Consider the following 17,882-nt stretch of genomic DNA (forward strand, 5'->3'; position numbering starts at 1 on the left):
GGGTGGCAGCTCCCAAGGGGGTTTCTGTGATCCAACCCGTCACACCCTCCTCCTACACCATTGTCTCATCCACACATTGAGACCCTGCAGTTCTGTCTAACTGGCCCTGTGTGTTGAACTGGAAGCATTTCAGAGAATGTTACATGGCAGTCCCAGATTTCAATCTGTTACCTAGCAGCCTAAGTTTGGCCTCCAGGATTTCTTGCCTACTTTTCCCTGTGTAACTGGTACCTACAGGTACCACGACCACTGGTTCCTCCCCACAAAAGTCTATGTAGATATCTTGAGAGATCTGCAAACTTCACACCCTGCAGGCAATTCACCGTGCATTTCTCCCAGTCATCACAAAGCCAGCTATCTATATTCCTAATGATCGAGTCCCACATTACTGTTACCTGTCTCTGCCTAATAACTGGGATTTGCTCCCTTGGAGAGGTATTCTGAGTGTGAGAGGATCTCATGACATTTCTCTGCTTATGTGAGCAAATGAACTCCTGCAAGTCTTTCAAAGATCAAGATTGTTACTCAAACTAATTATCAGAACACATGGAAGCAGGAAATGCAATACGAAAATTTTATGCGGAATGAAGACAAATAAGGCCACAAGTGGGCTGATATCAGGGCTTGAAAAACATTTACCTGACACCTACTAATCTGAGCACTAAGCCCCCTAGATAGGGTGAAAAAAATAATTATGGTACCACAACCTCAACAGCCAGGGACTCCACAACGTAAAGAAATTAACAGTTGTGTGCTGTTTGTTGTGTAAGGTAGTTAAATGTAAGTCTCAGTTTTACTTTCTTTTCAACGCTGGGGAGAGGTGCTGGGATTCCTACCAGAATGCAGTCCCTGGACCACTTTTCATGATAAACCCAAACATTAGATAAATGTGAAGTCCCCTTCCACATATTCAAATCCTGGTGGCTGATGAAACAAAAGAAATGTATTATCTTTGTTTCCCCCACCTAATTGAAGTGTCCTGCCTAATGCAATTGGCTAGTGTAAGTTGCCTACTTGTATCTAGCTGTGACACACCGAGTTCTTTTCTCCAAACTGAAAGAGAGCTCTGTGTAAGCTCCAAAGCTCGTCTCTTTCACCAACAGAAGTTGGCCCTCACCCACCTTGTCTATTTTGTTTTACTCCTCCCAGCCTATGTTTCTGAGTTCTCCTTGGCAAATAGCTCTAACACCTGCCTCTGTTGGTTTTCAGAGCTTTCTTAAGTAGCACAGCACCAAATTGATCCAATTCTTTCACAGCTGCCAACAAAGTTTTAAAAAGAAAAGACTTGGCAAAATAGCTTTCACTCTGCTGTAGCTTTTGAATGTTGTAAGTAGCAGCAAAGGCCCTGAAACAGTCCATCTGCAGGCATCACTGCATCAGTTTACGCTTAGTTCATGTTGGAAACATTTTCTTTCCAACCATAAAGACTAGATGCCACACAAGTTTATGGCACTGCCTGGGAAAATTTTCCATTCCCCACAGGCAGGTGAGTGAGTAGATTTTTTCCAAGCCTTAGGTGACAATTTCTCATAATACAGTGCCTACATCATCGGACATGGTACAACTTATTTATGGTAATTTACTTCTTAAAAGTATAAAAGCAGGCTAGAAAACTACCAGTGCTTTCTGGGTTGTGCTGACTGTCTCATGTGCAGAAGTACTGTGATTCTAGTTACTTTTATCAGTCAAAGGGTGAAGTGAAAGTTCCATGGGGGCTGAGCAGGGCAAGAGGTCAGTACCTGCTTTTTCAGTTGCTAAACTGTCCTTTCAGATATTCTCTACTTAAAGACGTTCTGCAATTTGCTGCTCGAAACTGATGCCCATCATTACTTTTATTTCTTCCACATTATTGTTAGGGCTTTTTGTAGACCAGTAAAACCAGACAGGTTACTCCTTGGTTGTCCATCATGGGGATTTGTACACTTTGTTCTGAAGCAGCTGGTACTGGTCACCATTTGAGACAGGATACCTAGGCAGATGGACCATTTGTCTATTCTAGTATGGCAGTGCCTCTTTTGCCAGGAAAACGAAGTAGAGTGTGTTAAGAGAGAATTTCGAGTTTACCTTTTGGAGTCATTCCACACTTTGGTGAAATCTATCCAAGCATATTTCTTCAGTATTATCTATATACAAGTATTTCACTGTGGCACCAAATATGCACTATATATTGGTCCTACATCATTAACACATTATCTGAATGTGTATACAATTAATTTATATTATACCCAAGCAATCAGAGTACAAGCATGTCTGAGGCTGCTTCTCTCCTCTTGTTTTCTAAATACATATTTTCTGAATCACAGGGTATATAGTTAACACACATTTTTTAAAATTTGCTCAATCATCTGCTCTACACATTCAGATAATAAAAATAATTACAAATCTTATAAACTGCACAAGAAGTTATAATCTTTTCCTTACTCAACTGACTCATTAGAACTAGCAGCTGCTCCAGTTGCCCACATATTATAGGTAGGGCTGGTAGCACACTTCCTGTTCTAAGAACATGTTTTCACTTATTTATAACTTGGTCAAACTTTAACCATTTGAGCTGAAATTTTACTTATCAAGTGTCGGCCCCAAGCTGCATTGTTGTGTGGAAAATCTCAGTCAAAATAGTTCAACCATTTTTGTGAATGAGGCTAGGTAGAATTACAGTTTGCCCACATTAAGAAATTCTGGTGACCTTTTCTCTGAACAGCTCTAGCACCTCTATGCTTTGGAACAGGGACTTGAAATTTGGCAGAGGTATGGCTTGTGTGTCAGGGATATGTCCTTTGCTCTCCCCATGAAAGTTTGTCCAAATCTGCCCAAGTTATAGGCTTTTGAAAAAAAAATCACAGTTTGCACATGCTCAATAGAGATTGATTTTAGCAGCTAAAATTGAGCACCCAAAATTAATGGAAATTTTACTTTAATTTCTCGGTGACTCAGTTCTCCATCTATAGCATAGGAATATACCCTCACATCACCACATAGGTTTGTTGGGAATATTAATGTTTCTGAAGCACTTTTCTAGTATTCTAGAAAAGCTCATAAAGAAATTAATAATTGTTTGTTCAGAGCCGAGTTTGAGCAGTTTGCAGTAAACAAAACTTGGAGCCACAGGCTGAACAATGAGGATAAAAAACAACATACGCAATAGCTGCTCATGCAGCAAGTACATTCTGCCCGGTGTACTGAATAAGGCAGGAGTCCTATGGAAAAAAACTGTATACAATAATGGAATTAAAAACTGCATTATAATGCATACTCACAAGAGAGCTAAATTAAGGTTGCACAAGCAACCTTATTTCTGGTATTCATAACTTTTGAGTGCTTGACTCTGCAAGCTTAATAATATTATTTTAACAGTGTGTGAGTGAGATTATATATATCTTCAATGGAGATAACACCAGGGATGAATGTCCTCTTGGTCCTCCTTGCATTTTGTAGAAATGGCCCATGATTATATAGCCTATATTGCAATTTATTCTTTTCCTCCACGGTCAGACACAATAATAAGCAATTATCTTGCCTTTTACATGGAGGTTTGAATGTCTGCCACTTGGTACAGCTGCAGTTATAAGTGAGATGGTTCACATGCCAGGACTTTTCATTTACTATGCCTTTAACTCTTTGAAGTCCCACACAGGTAGCACTATGTTAGCTTTCAGCATCTAGCTATATTTACTTAGGATGCAGAGCATGTCCATAGTACCACAAAAGCATCTTTGGCCTTCCCTTGAAGTCTATAGATACCATGTGAAAAATATGATGTCTGAACCTCTCTCTCATCAGGTTTGCATTTTCTCAGGAAGTATTGCACAACAACCCACCCTTCTAAACAATTATCTGTTTCTGTTGCAGCCCGACTACAGAAAAATATCAGGATATGCAGTTCAAACATCAAGGGATACAATTCAGCCTTTAAAGGCCCAAATCTGACATGCCCTCTTAAAGTTTACATTTAAGTATCTTTTTCTCCATCCATTTTTTTTTTAAGTTATCAGCTCTGCAAATCAAAAGCAGCTGCATTGTTAAAAATCACAGCTTCTTAGCTGCAACATACCAAATTCCCAGTGTTGGGTGCAGCACATACCTTTCTGCATACACCACAACTGGCAGGTTTGTGAAACTGATCAGAATCCCACTTAGTGAGCCCTGTACTGGTATCAGTTTGAAACCCTTTCTTGGTTTTCCTGATAAACTAGCTGTAACAAATAATAGGAAGAGATAAGTTTTCTGCATCACAAACAGAGAATGCAAGTAGTCAAGCTGAAATGCATATTCCTCATTCTCTTGTGCATTCACATTGAAGGTCAAGAACAACTTGATTTGAATTACCGGTAGTACATATGGTTCATAATAAAGATAATGAGAGAGTTCCAAATGGAATGATTAAAACTTTCCGAGAATATTACAACAGTTATCTACTCACAACTGGTGCAACATCACTGTAATGAGCTAGAACATGAACAATAGCATAATTTGTTCTGAGAGAATGACGACTTTTTTGTGTATTCTAAGGGAGACTACAATTCTTTCAAGTCCCTTTCCTTGGCAGACAGACAATTAAGCTAAGTGTTTCCTACAGTACATCATGTTGGAAGTTAACACCCAACTAAAATTGTTCAGAAATTTCAAAAACAAGTTAAAAAAGATCAAAAACATGAATATTGCAATATTACATCCTCAGGAATTCTTACCCACACAGAAAAGGAGCCTGTGGTGGAACGCAGGAACAAAATCAAATGCTGTTTTAGGACGGGAAATTAAGACTATACTGTAAACTACTGGGGGCCTTTAGGGAGGCAGAACAACATATAATTAGAATGTGATCAGGACACTGTGGCGATAACCCTTAGGCCAGAGCTATCAAATATTCTTCCTACTTTATGTATTTATGTTGCATGCGGGACATAAAATTGGACTGAATCAGATTTCATTTTACATTTTTTTGAAGTGCCTTTCTAGCCCTCATGGTTGCAAAGAAAACCTTCCAAGTGGACAGTGATGTCCAAGTCTGCAGGCAATAACTCAGAAGTGTGAACTCCCTTACCCCTATTAATTTCATTGGACTGTCAGCTCTAAAGCCCAGGGATGTTGCTTCAATGTCAACATAAGCTATTTCATTGCTGATCATTTTAGCAGACCGACTGGGGAATCAAGTAAGAGTAAAGCTCATGGGGAGGTGGGAATTTGGAGTTCCTATAGGAAAGGAAATGCAGGAGAAAGAACAGAGGAGAGAGAAACAGGGAAGGAGGAGGAAAAAAAGAGAAATAAAGGACAGAAATAGCAGTGGTGTAAAGGGGAGTTGATTTTCTCACTCAATGAGGGTGAAAGTGACAGTAAAGTACAGAATAAACAAATACTAAAAGTTGTGTTACTACATAAAGGGCAGGTTATCTCTGTGATCCCTTCACAACCTTCAGTGTTCTCAATAGGAGACAGCTGTGTCATCAGTACTTACTTTCTACTGCACCCGGATTTTCCTTGTAGTCCCCCATGCAAACAGCATCGTAGTACAATTGTACTTAATCTGAAAGATTTTACTGAAATGCAGCCAAAAGAGAACTTTGGCTTGTCTCTCTTTTGTAAGTGCAGGGGAAGACCTAGCTGATCAGTTATTGGAAGCTTATTTTATTGATGGTGAACACTAGAACAAGCAATTTCTATTCACCTATCAAAGATGGTTGTGCGCACATTTATTTTTTATATGACCATGCAAAGTTATATGCAAACTAGGAGCAATTCTCCAATCCTGACAAGTTGCCAGTAAAAGTTACATCATAAAAAGGTTGGGCAATATTATCCTTGAAGCCACCTATCACAATGATGATATAGCTGCAGGTATGTGCTCTGGGAGGGGTTTCAAGTATAAGCATACATTGTAGCTGCTCAGCACTGGGTCCGACAGTTTTTCTCACTGGTTCTCTACCAATAAGTAGATTAAAGGTTTGTTTGCAGCTACCTGTGATACCAGCAGGAAAAGAGAGAGCCTGAGAGGTTAAGATAAACTTTAGTCTTCTTGTGTTTCCAAGCTTTTGCAAAATTTAGTATCCATACTTTTTTTTTTAAATGTCCTTCCAAAGTTTTGACCTTAATATTCCCCCACTGATTGCAACCGAAATACTACAGCACTTACATCTTGCACAAAAAACAAAGTAGGATTACTAGTCCATTTAATTTTTTGCACTTTTTTCAGTTCAGACTATGAAAAACAAACAGCACAATTTTTAAAAAAAAGTTTTTTTTTTAAATAAAGGGACCTTCAATAATTTAAAATACTGTATTAACACCACATATGGAAATTTTTTTTAATACGTTTTTATCCTGATAGCATCCCTTTAAATTTGTAATTACCAACAAAAATCTGAACAGTTAAGTGTATGTGGTCCAATTAATTGAAAAGTTGTTGACACCTTTTCTGTTGGTCACTGGAGCCAATAATACTTAAATCTGTGGTTCCCATTTTGAGAAAAAAAAGTGTTCAGAATACCCTTCAGGCACTAGGTGACAGAAGACTTAAGTTTATGACAAGGTTGTACAGTAGAACCTCAGAGTTACGAACACCAGAGTTATGAACTGACCAGTCAACCACACACCTCATATATGCAATTAGACAGCTGCAGAGATGAAGACAAAAAACAACAACAAAAATGCCAATACAGTACAGTACTGTGTTAAATGTAAACTACTAAGAAAATAAAGGGAAAGCAGCATTTTTCTTCTGCATAGTGAGTTTCAAAACTGTATGCCGTCAATGTTCAGCTGCAAACTTTTGAAAGAACCACCATAACATTTTGTTCAAAGTTATGAAAATTTCAGAGTTACAAACAACCTCCATTCCCAAGGTGTTCTTAATTCTGAGGTTCTACTGTAATAAAATCAAACTATTGATGGAGTTAGGAGTGAGCAAAAGATATTAGATATATTTTGCAAAAGTCAGAAGTTACGTTTTCACTACACTGTAACCCAGACCGCTTTTTGCAAGATTTAAGTCACTCTCTCCTCTGAGAACATTCAGGCCACAAGAAGTTTAACTGTGCCTCTTCTACAGGCGGAGAAAACAACACAAAAAAACAGGGCTTAGAACGTACAGTGAAGTTGCAGCCGTAATACTGGCTCCATAATCTCTCTCAGAACCATTAACTGATTACTGCTTGCGCAGTATTTCAGTCAGGGTGAGTGAAAGAGATAAGCAGGAACATGTTAAAGGTCCAAATTTACCAGCTGAATAAAATCCAATCTGTTACATTTTTCATGACCGGGCTCTGTTCTAGCCCAGAATTTTATTACATCAAGCAAATCCAGTCTAGCCAACTTTCCCTTAACAGAAAAACTCTAGCCCTGTGTATCAACTGCAGAAAGAGCCACAGAGCACAACAAAGACCCTTTCATACAGAGGAAAATTTAGCTATAAGGACAAAACAGATTCTGTAAAAGAACCAGTACTTACATACCCTAATATATTTTAAAGGGTGAGATTGTACAGGAATGCATTGCAGTCCTGTATTTTTCCTCCACAAATCTGGCACTGATATAATATCAGTTTTGTAATGCATTTTCCTAAACAATTTAAGTGATGACAAGTTCAATTAATCAAATTAAGAACTATACACATTGCAGAATGGGTTTAATAAGTTATGGTATTGTTCCCTTGAATTTTATGCTGAGTATCCACATCTTTGTTGACTTCACTTCAAGAAAGTCAGAAAAGAAAACATTCACACTCTAATGAGTGTTAGATCATTGTGTATCTCAAGTGATGCTAACAGTAATTAGTTTTATTGGACATACAGTAATTGGGAATGTGTAATTAATACAAGAAGTGAGTGACAAAATGTAAATACCATATTTTTTTTAAAATGAAATTATCCAGTTCAATGAACAGTACGTGTTGCTATCTTCAATGAATAGATGAAGCACAACAAACATAAGTGAATTAGACATTACAGATTTTTGGAAAGTTTGGGCTGAAAAACTGCAAAGGACTTTGGGATGGTATACAAAGGATTCTGGGACATAAAAAGAAAAAAATAGTTTGGTGTTATGAAAGATAACCTCATCTACAGAGTGATAAGGCCTTTGAAGATTACAAGCCTACCAGTGATTTTTCTTGTGAGTATCACTGATAATTTCTGCACTGGTTATGTATTGATGTTAAGGAATTACACTGAATTCAAGGCAACCTGTCCCCTGAAGTCAAGATGCGGACAGTGGAAAGGTTCACAATCAGCAGTTCAGATATAGCAGGAATGTCAGCTTCAGAAGTGGATCACCAGGATGATTGATTTGGTGAATTTTATATAAATTTCTGCAAACAATTCTTAGAACAACTTTCTGCTAGCATTTCCTTTAACAAGGGGAGGGGAGGGGGTAATAAAGCAGCACACACACAATGGAAAAGAATATGCTGGACAAAGAGGGAAGTAAAATACATAAATAATGTGTGTCTGGATCATATACAGTTTGAACGCTTATCAGCCTTCTGTGAAAAGGACAAAATGGATGAAAATCAGGAAAGTTTCTTAAAGTAGCTATTGACTAGTTGCTTCTTATATCTTGTGCAGTGCACAGAAACTAATGCCAAACAACTCTGGGAAAGATTATTTTATTCAGCAGAGACACAATTTAGAATGCCTTGGTTTAAAAATTAAATACAACTCTTTCCACAAGAAGTCATTTAGAGGCAGAAGTGCTAATCTAAGAAACTTTGGAGCTAGTTCAGGCATAAGAACACAAGGTTTAGAAAACAAAGATGGAGTGCAGTAAACAGTAGGAGAATTAGAGCAGGGTTTAAAACAAATAATTTCCTAAAATCATAAACTTAAGACTCAGCTTCTTGCCAATTATGTTAATCATGTCGAAAATAGAAATAGCAGAACTATACAAGCAATTACACCTGTAGGTTTACATTTCTTTCTTAAATTAAGACATACTCAGAATTGTGCTTTCCTCCTCTCTGAGGCTTTTTGTACACAAAGATTTTCAGACACGTAACTCCAAACAGGTGCCGCCCCACTGACGGAAGACACTGCAGTGTAGGAAAAGCTCAGGTGTATTTAGAATCAAGTTGCCATGTAGTCTAGCTCTGCTTTAAGCATGGCGATGAAAATACAAGTCCTTCCAATACTACAGTTTCCACTACAGTGCTGCCATGGAGTACACCTATCGGGAATTACATGCCTGAAAAGTTTTAGTGAAATACAGCCTTCTGGCTTGTCTAAGCACAGATTTACACCAGTTTACCTTAAGCTTTGATTTCAGAGTGATTTAGTTGAAACCTTGCAAAAGGCTATGTGGACACACTTATTTTGGTTTGAACCAGGTTCATTTCAGTTTAGAGTGTCAGTTAGGAACAGTTTTAGGCTAAACCAAAATGCTAAACCAAACTCAAATCTAAATAAGATTGAGCCTACACACAGGTTTGAACCGGTTAAACTGAATTGGTGCAGACGTGTGTGTAGACAAGGCCTCGGTGTAAACACCGTTTTAGGACCCTGTTCTTCACTTCACTGGGGGTTACAGGAGCCCAACAGGATTAGGCCCTGGTTTAGGACCACACTCCGTACTGTGGCAAAAGTCCTTGACTTCAAATGTAAGTTTTTCTTAGGATGGCATGCATATCAGGCAATTCCAGATTGACGCAGCAGCAAAACCAAGGACCAAATCCTGCTTGCCTTGCTTATGTGAACAGCCTAACCATTGAAGTCAACAGGACTACCTATCTTGGAAAGGCAAGCAGAACTTAGCCCCCGAGGTGTAAAAACTCTAGCACTGGGTGTTAACATCAGAGGCTAGCTGTGAACACTGAAATGCTGGTACTATTAAACAAGCTACAATATTTGGTTAAGCAACATGTGCCGACTGATTCCTTAACGTGCCCATCTATAGTAGTAGAAAACAAAATTAAACATTATTAAACTCTGGTTTTGCTAAAAGCTATTAAAGGACTGTTAAGGCCAGACTGAATCATTTGGGTTACGCCAGTGGTTCCCAAACTTTAATAACCTGTGAACCCCTTTCAATAAAATGTCAAGTCTCGCAAACCCCCTCCTAAAAATGAAATTTCCAGGTATTTTCTCCTTTACCTGGGTATAAATTATAAAAGCAGTGATCTTGGAAATATAAAATTTGTTTTTATGACATGCTTATTACACACTATTATTTAGCATTACAGTATTTTTATTACATTATATAATGTAATAACATTCATCCAAGATCTCACTTTCATTGCCTGTATCACTTTGAATAAGCCTGTTATAAGTCAAGGTTCCTATGTTTCATCAAGGAGTATCAGATGTGAAACAGCATGAAGATATTTAAGAAGCCAACTCAAAGAGTTCCTCCTACACAAGCATTCAGGTCTTGAGCAGTCCAGGCAACCAATGCACGTTACAACAAACCTTAAACTTGTTCTTCATAATAATTTTAAAAACAATACTAGCTGCCTATTTAATTTTAAAAACAGCAAAAAATATTCACCTCCCTTTCCATTTCTTATAAGGAGTCTTGAAGTTTAAATCACCTCAGTGTAATAGATGTGCTTGCTTTGATCTGCTTAATTCTTGGAAGTCCAAGGGCTCCGGGCTGCCGGCCCCATGCTGCCCAAGGTCCCTAGGGACAGCTCTGTCTGCCATTAGGGAATTTTTCCCTGAGAACCCCCTGCAACATTTCACGAACCCCCACAGGTTCATGAACCTCAGTTTGGGAACTACTGGGTTATGGCATTATCTGCCTCCATCCAAAGAGGCTGGACCAACTAGGTATTAGAACACAGTTGGGCAAAACCAAAGTTTAACAAAAGTAGTTGGTTGCATTTGCAGCATAAATAGGGTCTAAAGCCTAACTGAAGGACAGAGGCAACTGGTTTTGGCTGTGGTCTGAAGTTAGACAACAGTGCTTAAGACATCAATGCCTTGTCTACACTAGTACTCCTACCTCATTAAAGGATTAGTGGATCTGAACTGGTGGTAGCAAAAAAGTGTGAAATTTTAGGGAAAAAGTCTCTGACTCCTCCTTACATCCCATGACATCCATCCCCGTTGCTACTCCATGCACCCTGCTGTTCTGCAATGTCCCACTATGCAACAATGATGTCACAGTTACTGATTCAGTCTCTTCTTCGGGACTCTGAAGATTTGTGCAGTAAGAACATGTAACCAAAATATCTAAAAGTTTTATTTTAAAACAGAAGTTTATATTCTTGGCTATTCAGCAACATCTGTGGAAAGCCTGTAAACAGACAGACATCACAGATTGCCAGCATTCTGCTCAGTATAGTCAATTCAATGTCCAATTTGACAATTACAGTAGAGATAGTGTTAGATGCATTTTGAAACCACCACGTATTATTCTGTCAAATTCAATCAGCACCTAGATTCTAGGGCCTACATAAAAGGAATAAAAGCTGCAAACACACTCCTGTCCTAAAATACTCCTCATTAAGAAAAGGAATTACTTACCCACAAGAATTATTAGCTTCTAAAATGAACACATTTTCAGACAAGGCATATTTAAAGAACATTCTCTGCTTCCTGGAATGATATATGTTACAAGAAGTTTGTAATGAAGAAATTGCATCTCTGTAAATGTGACACATAGGCTTTCACTGGAGACCTTACATGACTCAGATTCCAAGGCCAGAAGGGACCACTGCGATCATCTAGTCGGCCCTTTGTATAGCACAGGCAATAAAACTTCCCCAAATTAATTCCTTGTGCAGATCTTGTCTACCAGGTCTCGCACACACATAAAGAGAAACTATACTGTAAGCATAAAACAAGTTGGAAAGAAAAAAACATTAAAAAAAAAACAAAAAACTTTCAGGAAAAAGGAAAAAAAGGTACATGAGCATTATTTGTTTTGCCTAAAATGTCATCTTTAAATTACAACCTTGTGTGTCTGCAGAATTGTTTACCTTGTGTTCATTTCATTAGAAGCCTTGACACAATACTGTATTTCAGACAAATTAGTCAGGCAGCAATATCTCTAAATGATTGTTATTTTTAAGACAGTAGCACCCAGAGGCGCAACTCAGATGAAGATCAGTTTATTGTAGCCTAAAGATTGTAAATTCTTCAGGGTGGGAACTATCTAGGCCACATGTGTCAAACTCAAGGCCCGCGGGCCACATCCGGCCCGCCATACAATTATATCCGGCCCGCGAAATCGTTTTATATATCTGTTTTTAATGGCCCTGTGATATGACGCCCCAATAACACACACTACAAATCCCATGATGCAGTGCAATTGCCGCCAACGGCAAGCCGCGGTTCAAGTTCGCGGTCTGTTGATGTATACAACGCTAATATCAAATCAAAGCTAGACCCCAACAATGGCCAAGAGAAAAATTGATTCTGAAAACCGAGGCTTTCAAAGCCGGTGGGAGAATGAGTATATGTTTACTGAAATTGCAGGTAAACCAGTGTGTCTCCTTTGCGGGAGTAATATCGCTGTAATGAAGGAGTATAACCTAAGACGGCACTACGAGACGAAACATGAGAACAAATTCAAAAACCTGAGCGCAGGACAGAAGCTACAAAAGGTAGAGGAGTTGAAGAAGAATTTGACATCCCAGCAGACGTTTTTCACCAAAGCAAAATCACAAAGTGAAGCTGCTGTGAAAGCAAGTTTCATTGTGGCCGAAGAGATCGCCAAATCAGGACGGCCGTTTACCGAGGGGGAATTCGTAAAGAATTGTATGATGAAAGTGTGCGACGTCCTTTGTCCAGATAAAACACGAGCGTTTGCAAATGTAAGCCTCAGCAGAAACACTGTTGCTAATCGGGTTTGTGAGATGGCGACTGATTTGAAAACACAGTTGATTGAAAGAGCAAAAGATTTTGTTGCATACTCCCTTGCCGTGGATGAAACTACTGACGCGACTGACACTGCACAGCTGGCGATATTTATCCGTGGTGTGGATTCCAATTTGTGCGTAACAGAGGAAATACTGGACATTAAATCGATGCACGGGACAACGAAAGGAGAAGACATCTTTGGAAATGTATTTCAAAGTGTAACCGACATGAAACTGCCGTGGGAAAAACTCGTTGGACTTACAACAGATGGCGCACCTGCTATGTGTGGTGAAAAAAATGGACTGGTGGGAAGGATGCGCTCAAAGATGCGGGAGGAGAACTGTGCCGGTGAGTTGACAGTGTATCACTGCATCATACACCAGGAATCGCTGAGTGCTAAAGTCCTAAAAATGGATCATGTGATGAACACTGTAACACAAACCGTCAACTTTATCAGAGCCCACGGTTTAAATCACCGCCAATTCCAGTCTTTTCTGCGGGAAATAGATAGCGAGTTTGGCGATATGCCATATCATACGGAGGTCCGGTGGCTAAGTCGGGGAAAAGTTCTCAAAAGACACTTTGAGCTGCGAGAGGAAATCTGCCAGTTCATGGACAGTAAGGGGAAAGACTGCACAGTTCTGCGGGATGAAAAGTGGAAATGTGAGTTGGCGTTCCTGGCTGACATAACGTCGCATCTTAGCGCTTTAAACCTTCAACTCCAGGGACGGGAGCACATAATAACCGATATGCATGATGCAGTGAAGGCATTTCAAGTGAAGCTGCGCTTATGGGAGACACAAATGCACCAATGCAACTTGTCTCACTTTCCCTGTTGCCAAGTAATACGGAACCAAGAAAGTGCCACAGTTTTCCCAAATGCCACCTTTGCTGAAAAACTCAGCGCGCTGCGCACTGAGTTCGCACGGCGCTTCAGTGACTTTGAGGCACAGAAAAGTAACTTCGAGCTGCTTCGCAACCCATTTGCAGTCGATGTGGAAACCGCACCTGTAGAAATGCAGATGGAGCTGATAGAACTGCAATGTAACGGGACACTGAAGGCAAAGTACGACACTGCGGGGCCAGCACAGTTCACTCGCTTCATTCCTGAAGCGATGCCGCAGCTCCGCCAACATGCGGCTCGAATCCTGTCCATGTTTGGCAGCACATATCTGTGCGAGCAGCTGTTCTCTGTGATGAAAATTAACAAAACGTCACACAGGAGTCGCCTCACTGATGAACACCTGCAATCGATCCTGAGAATCTTCACAACACAGAACCTAACCCCAAACATAAACGAACTTGTTGCAAAGAAAAGACTCCAAGTATCAGGCTCTGACTAAATAGGACAAGAAAATGGAATGTTATGATTTGTTATGATTATACTTTTGCTTTAAATTCAATTTTTTATTTATATTTTCAGATTTTTTAATATTCCAGCATGTACAGATTTTGAATGTATTGTATTGACAGGATATTTTTTTATGAAGAGCAAAATATTTTAAGTTGAAATGTATTTATTTTGGAATGATATCCTGTATTTTGGTTCATATTAATGGTTAAAAAACATTAAATATTTAGTCTGTTAAATAAATGGTTATACTGTTCGGCCCGCGAGTTTTGAGTTTTGGCCCCCTGTGCAATTGAGTTTGACACCCCTGATCTAGGCAAACAATACAGTTGAAGGGTGGGAGAAAAGAGGACTATTATTTCACACAAGGAGGAACTGAAGCATAGAGAAATTGACTTTCCCAAGATCACACAGCAATTCAGTGGTCAAGCTGGGAATAGTATCCACATCTCCTGACTCCCTGCTCAGCACCCTGTCCGCTACATCACTCTGTGTCTCATTATATCCCTTTATCTCCCTGGATCCTACTTCAGTTTGTTTTCTCTTCCATTGCTGACATGGTATTTATAGCATTAGAGCCAGTCAACATATTTTTATACTTGCTCATCCAAATAGAGGGGTATTTAATAGCATGCATCATTTTGAGTTTTGTAAAGTTTTCTCTTTAACACAAACTAAACAGGCAAGTGTTATTTAATGTTTAAGAAATATCAAGAGTGTTCTTGGAGTTATAACATTTTCTGGCAAAAAAAAGTGATTTTCAAATTGACCGTCTCCTGTTGACAAAACTGAATAGATGGTGGGTGCATCATGATTTTTAGAGTATTTTTAGCTAAAATTCTAATGTTTACATTTCTGCCATGACAACTAACCAACCTTATCAATGAGTAAAATTCTCAAATTCTACAGAGGTCCGAACTATGTCCCATCCTATTCCTTTATGGTTTTCTTATTGTTTATTCCAAGTGGCCAAAGGGAGAAGGGATAGATTTTTCCTGGACACTCCTGAAGTTACTCTGATCAGTTTATAAGAGACTTATGTCAATTTAGCTTAATTCAGTACAAATAATTGTGGCAAATCAGTTTACAAGTGTGTTGACTGATGGATGTGCACATTTGCTCTGATTTAACTAAATCAACATAAAGCTGATTTTTATCTAAGCCAATGGGACTTGGGTCGGTAGACATGGCCTTATCAAAAATAGCTGGACCAATTTAAATAAGAGTGAAACTTAAGTGTATTTATGCTAGAGGCTTGCACCAGTTTACCTAGAACAATTTTTAAATGGCCTTAGTTATACAAATGCAGTTTTTTAATATAGATAAGGCCTGAGTGAGAAAAAGAACTAGGCATATCTAGAAATTAGCTATAACAAGATATACATGGAACATGTATACACAACATGGAACTCTAGTTACTACATATTAAAAAGTATTCACAAAAATAGACGGACTCCCTCCGTGTGCCTTAAGGGTTAAATATTCATCCAACATCTCCATCAAAATGGAATACTGCAAAGACTTATTTATATACTTGAGCCATTTTAAGACTTAACCAGAAATATAAGCAATGACCTAGCTTGCAGTTCTGATCTACTAGCAGCAAATTGTGTGCTCTGAAAACGCATTTAAGTTTGGAAGGTGCTCGCAAAAGCATCTCTCTCTGTTCCTGGTTCAAGTAAACTCAGTCCATGCTCCCTGATCCCTACCACTACACTCACATTCATTTACAGTTTCAGGATCAATACAAATACTTCACACAGCTCTGTGTTTTTGCATAAAAGATGCTTATCACATGCCTATCACAACACATAGTGTACCTCATCCAGTGCACTAAATGTCCCAACAACTATGTACGTTCTCAAATGAACTTGCACAGAAAATGGATAAAAGAGAAAAACACCATATCTCCCACTGGTGAACACTTTACACAATGCAATCACTCCACATCTGATCTTTCAGTCTTTATCCTCAAAGGAAACCTGCACAACACCTTCAAAAGATGAGCCTGGAAGCTTAAATTCATAACTTTGTTACACAATAAAATCATGGACTTGATAAAGACACTGGATTTATGGCTTTTTACAACAATCCCCATTAACCCCTCTTTTTTTGTCCTATGACTGCAGAGGGGTTAACTGGCCACATCACCTTGAACGGGGTCTCTTAAAATATGAGAGAGACAAGGTGGGTAAGGTAATAGCTTTTATTGTATCAACTGCTGTTGGTGAAAGAAACAAGCTTTCAAGCTTACACAGAGTCTTCTTCAGGTCATAATCTTACAATACGTGTTAACTACTTATGTTAAACTATCTGTTCCACATTGTATTTAGCTGTGACATTCTGAACATGTTTCCCAGACCTGAAGAAGGGTCCTATGTAAACTCGAAAGCTTTTGTTTCTCACCAACAGAAGTTGGTCCAATAAAAGGTATTACCTCACCCACCTTGTCTCTCTAAAATCCTGGAACCAACATAACTACAACATTGCAAACATTTAGAAACAAAATCCATCCAGGATCCTTGGGCAAACAATAAAGTCCACCTACTTATAGACATAAATTTTCTCAAACACAGGTGCCACTCAGGTAGCAAAGGCAATCTGATATAGCATGTAATCTGATATAGCATGTAACCTGATATAGCAAGTTAGTAACTTCATAGCACCTATGTGAAAAAAAAATGCAACCTGTTAAGCCAGTTCTGCTGTAGCCTGTTATAGTGTCAGCAGCTTTTGAAATGAGAACAACTGTATAATAAGATTTGCAACATATTTTTATTCTGGCTGGAAGTTAAGTGAATAATGGATGAGCGACACAATGTACTTCTAAAATCCAATTACATGCCTGATGAGCTTAATACACAACTGCAAACAGTTACCATCTCTTGACTGAACTAAGGATTTAGGGCTAGATCTTACTCTTATTGGAGTTAGTGAAATTTTTATCACTAACTTTATCAAAATAAGATCAGGCCCATAGTTGCTAAAAAATAAGAGAATAGAGACAATTAGACACAAAACACCACAAGAAAGCATGGGGGAAGCTTCTAAATTACAACAGTTTTCATCCACAAGAAGTCCACACTATCTCTGTCCTTCCCCAGCGAGGGTAAATTCCAAGTCTTAACAACATAATGAGATACAACAGTCACAAAATCTGTGGGAACAAATATTTCATAACTTCTTCTCTTTTTTAAAGAAATGCTTCTCTCAAGCAAAGCTAAGTTTGCTTATCTTTACCCACTGGAAAAGGAAAGTAGATTGATCCAACCTACAATACCCAACATAGGTCAGAAGATCAGTCCATCAGACATATTTCATTAAAGCTCTGGGATTGCCTTTGGAGACTGTTAAGGACATCAGGGACATTCCCTGAAGAAAAACAGTTTATACATTAATGCGAAATAGAGGATAGAATTTACAAAGTAGCAGTGCTTGACTTCCCCCCAACCCAGTGTGCTCTCTTTCAGCTCTTCCCCAGAACCTTATAATAAAAAACAGAGTTCCCAGATATTTAGTGAAACCACCAGAAAGCATGTGAAAATACCATTGGTATGCTGCATCCCAGATAAACCTGGATCAGCAATTATAAGCAGCGCCATATGGCTTGAAAACTTGGTCTTCTGTGGTTTTTCAGGATAATTATGATTTCCCCTATTCTGCACTAGGTTGATTCCCCCTATATCCCAGGCGCCTCATTAGCTTAGTTCAGCTTCACCCATTACCTCGCTCTCCCAGTTCTG

The 17,882-nt window shown here is 38.8% G+C and overlaps 2 protein-coding genes across 7 annotated transcripts in view; one reads left to right on the forward strand and one right to left on the reverse strand.

The window, feature by feature from the left end:
- Positions 1-17,882, reverse strand: part of PRKCD (protein kinase C delta) — a 161,153-nt gene that overhangs the window by 129,155 nt on the left and 14,116 nt on the right. The window lies entirely within an intron of this gene.
- LOC135972631 (general transcription factor II-I repeat domain-containing protein 2A-like) lies at positions 12,094-14,339 on the forward strand. Its single transcript, XM_065551278.1, has one exon. The coding sequence runs from the start codon at positions 12,323-12,325 to the stop codon at positions 14,129-14,131; it is 1,809 nt and encodes a 602-aa protein (XP_065407350.1). The 5' UTR covers positions 12,094-12,322; the 3' UTR covers positions 14,132-14,339.

Source organism: Chrysemys picta, chromosome 7 (genome assembly GCF_011386835.1).
Source record: "Chrysemys picta bellii isolate R12L10 chromosome 7, ASM1138683v2, whole genome shotgun sequence".
Classification (NCBI taxonomy): Eukaryota; Metazoa; Chordata; order Testudines; family Emydidae; genus Chrysemys; species Chrysemys picta.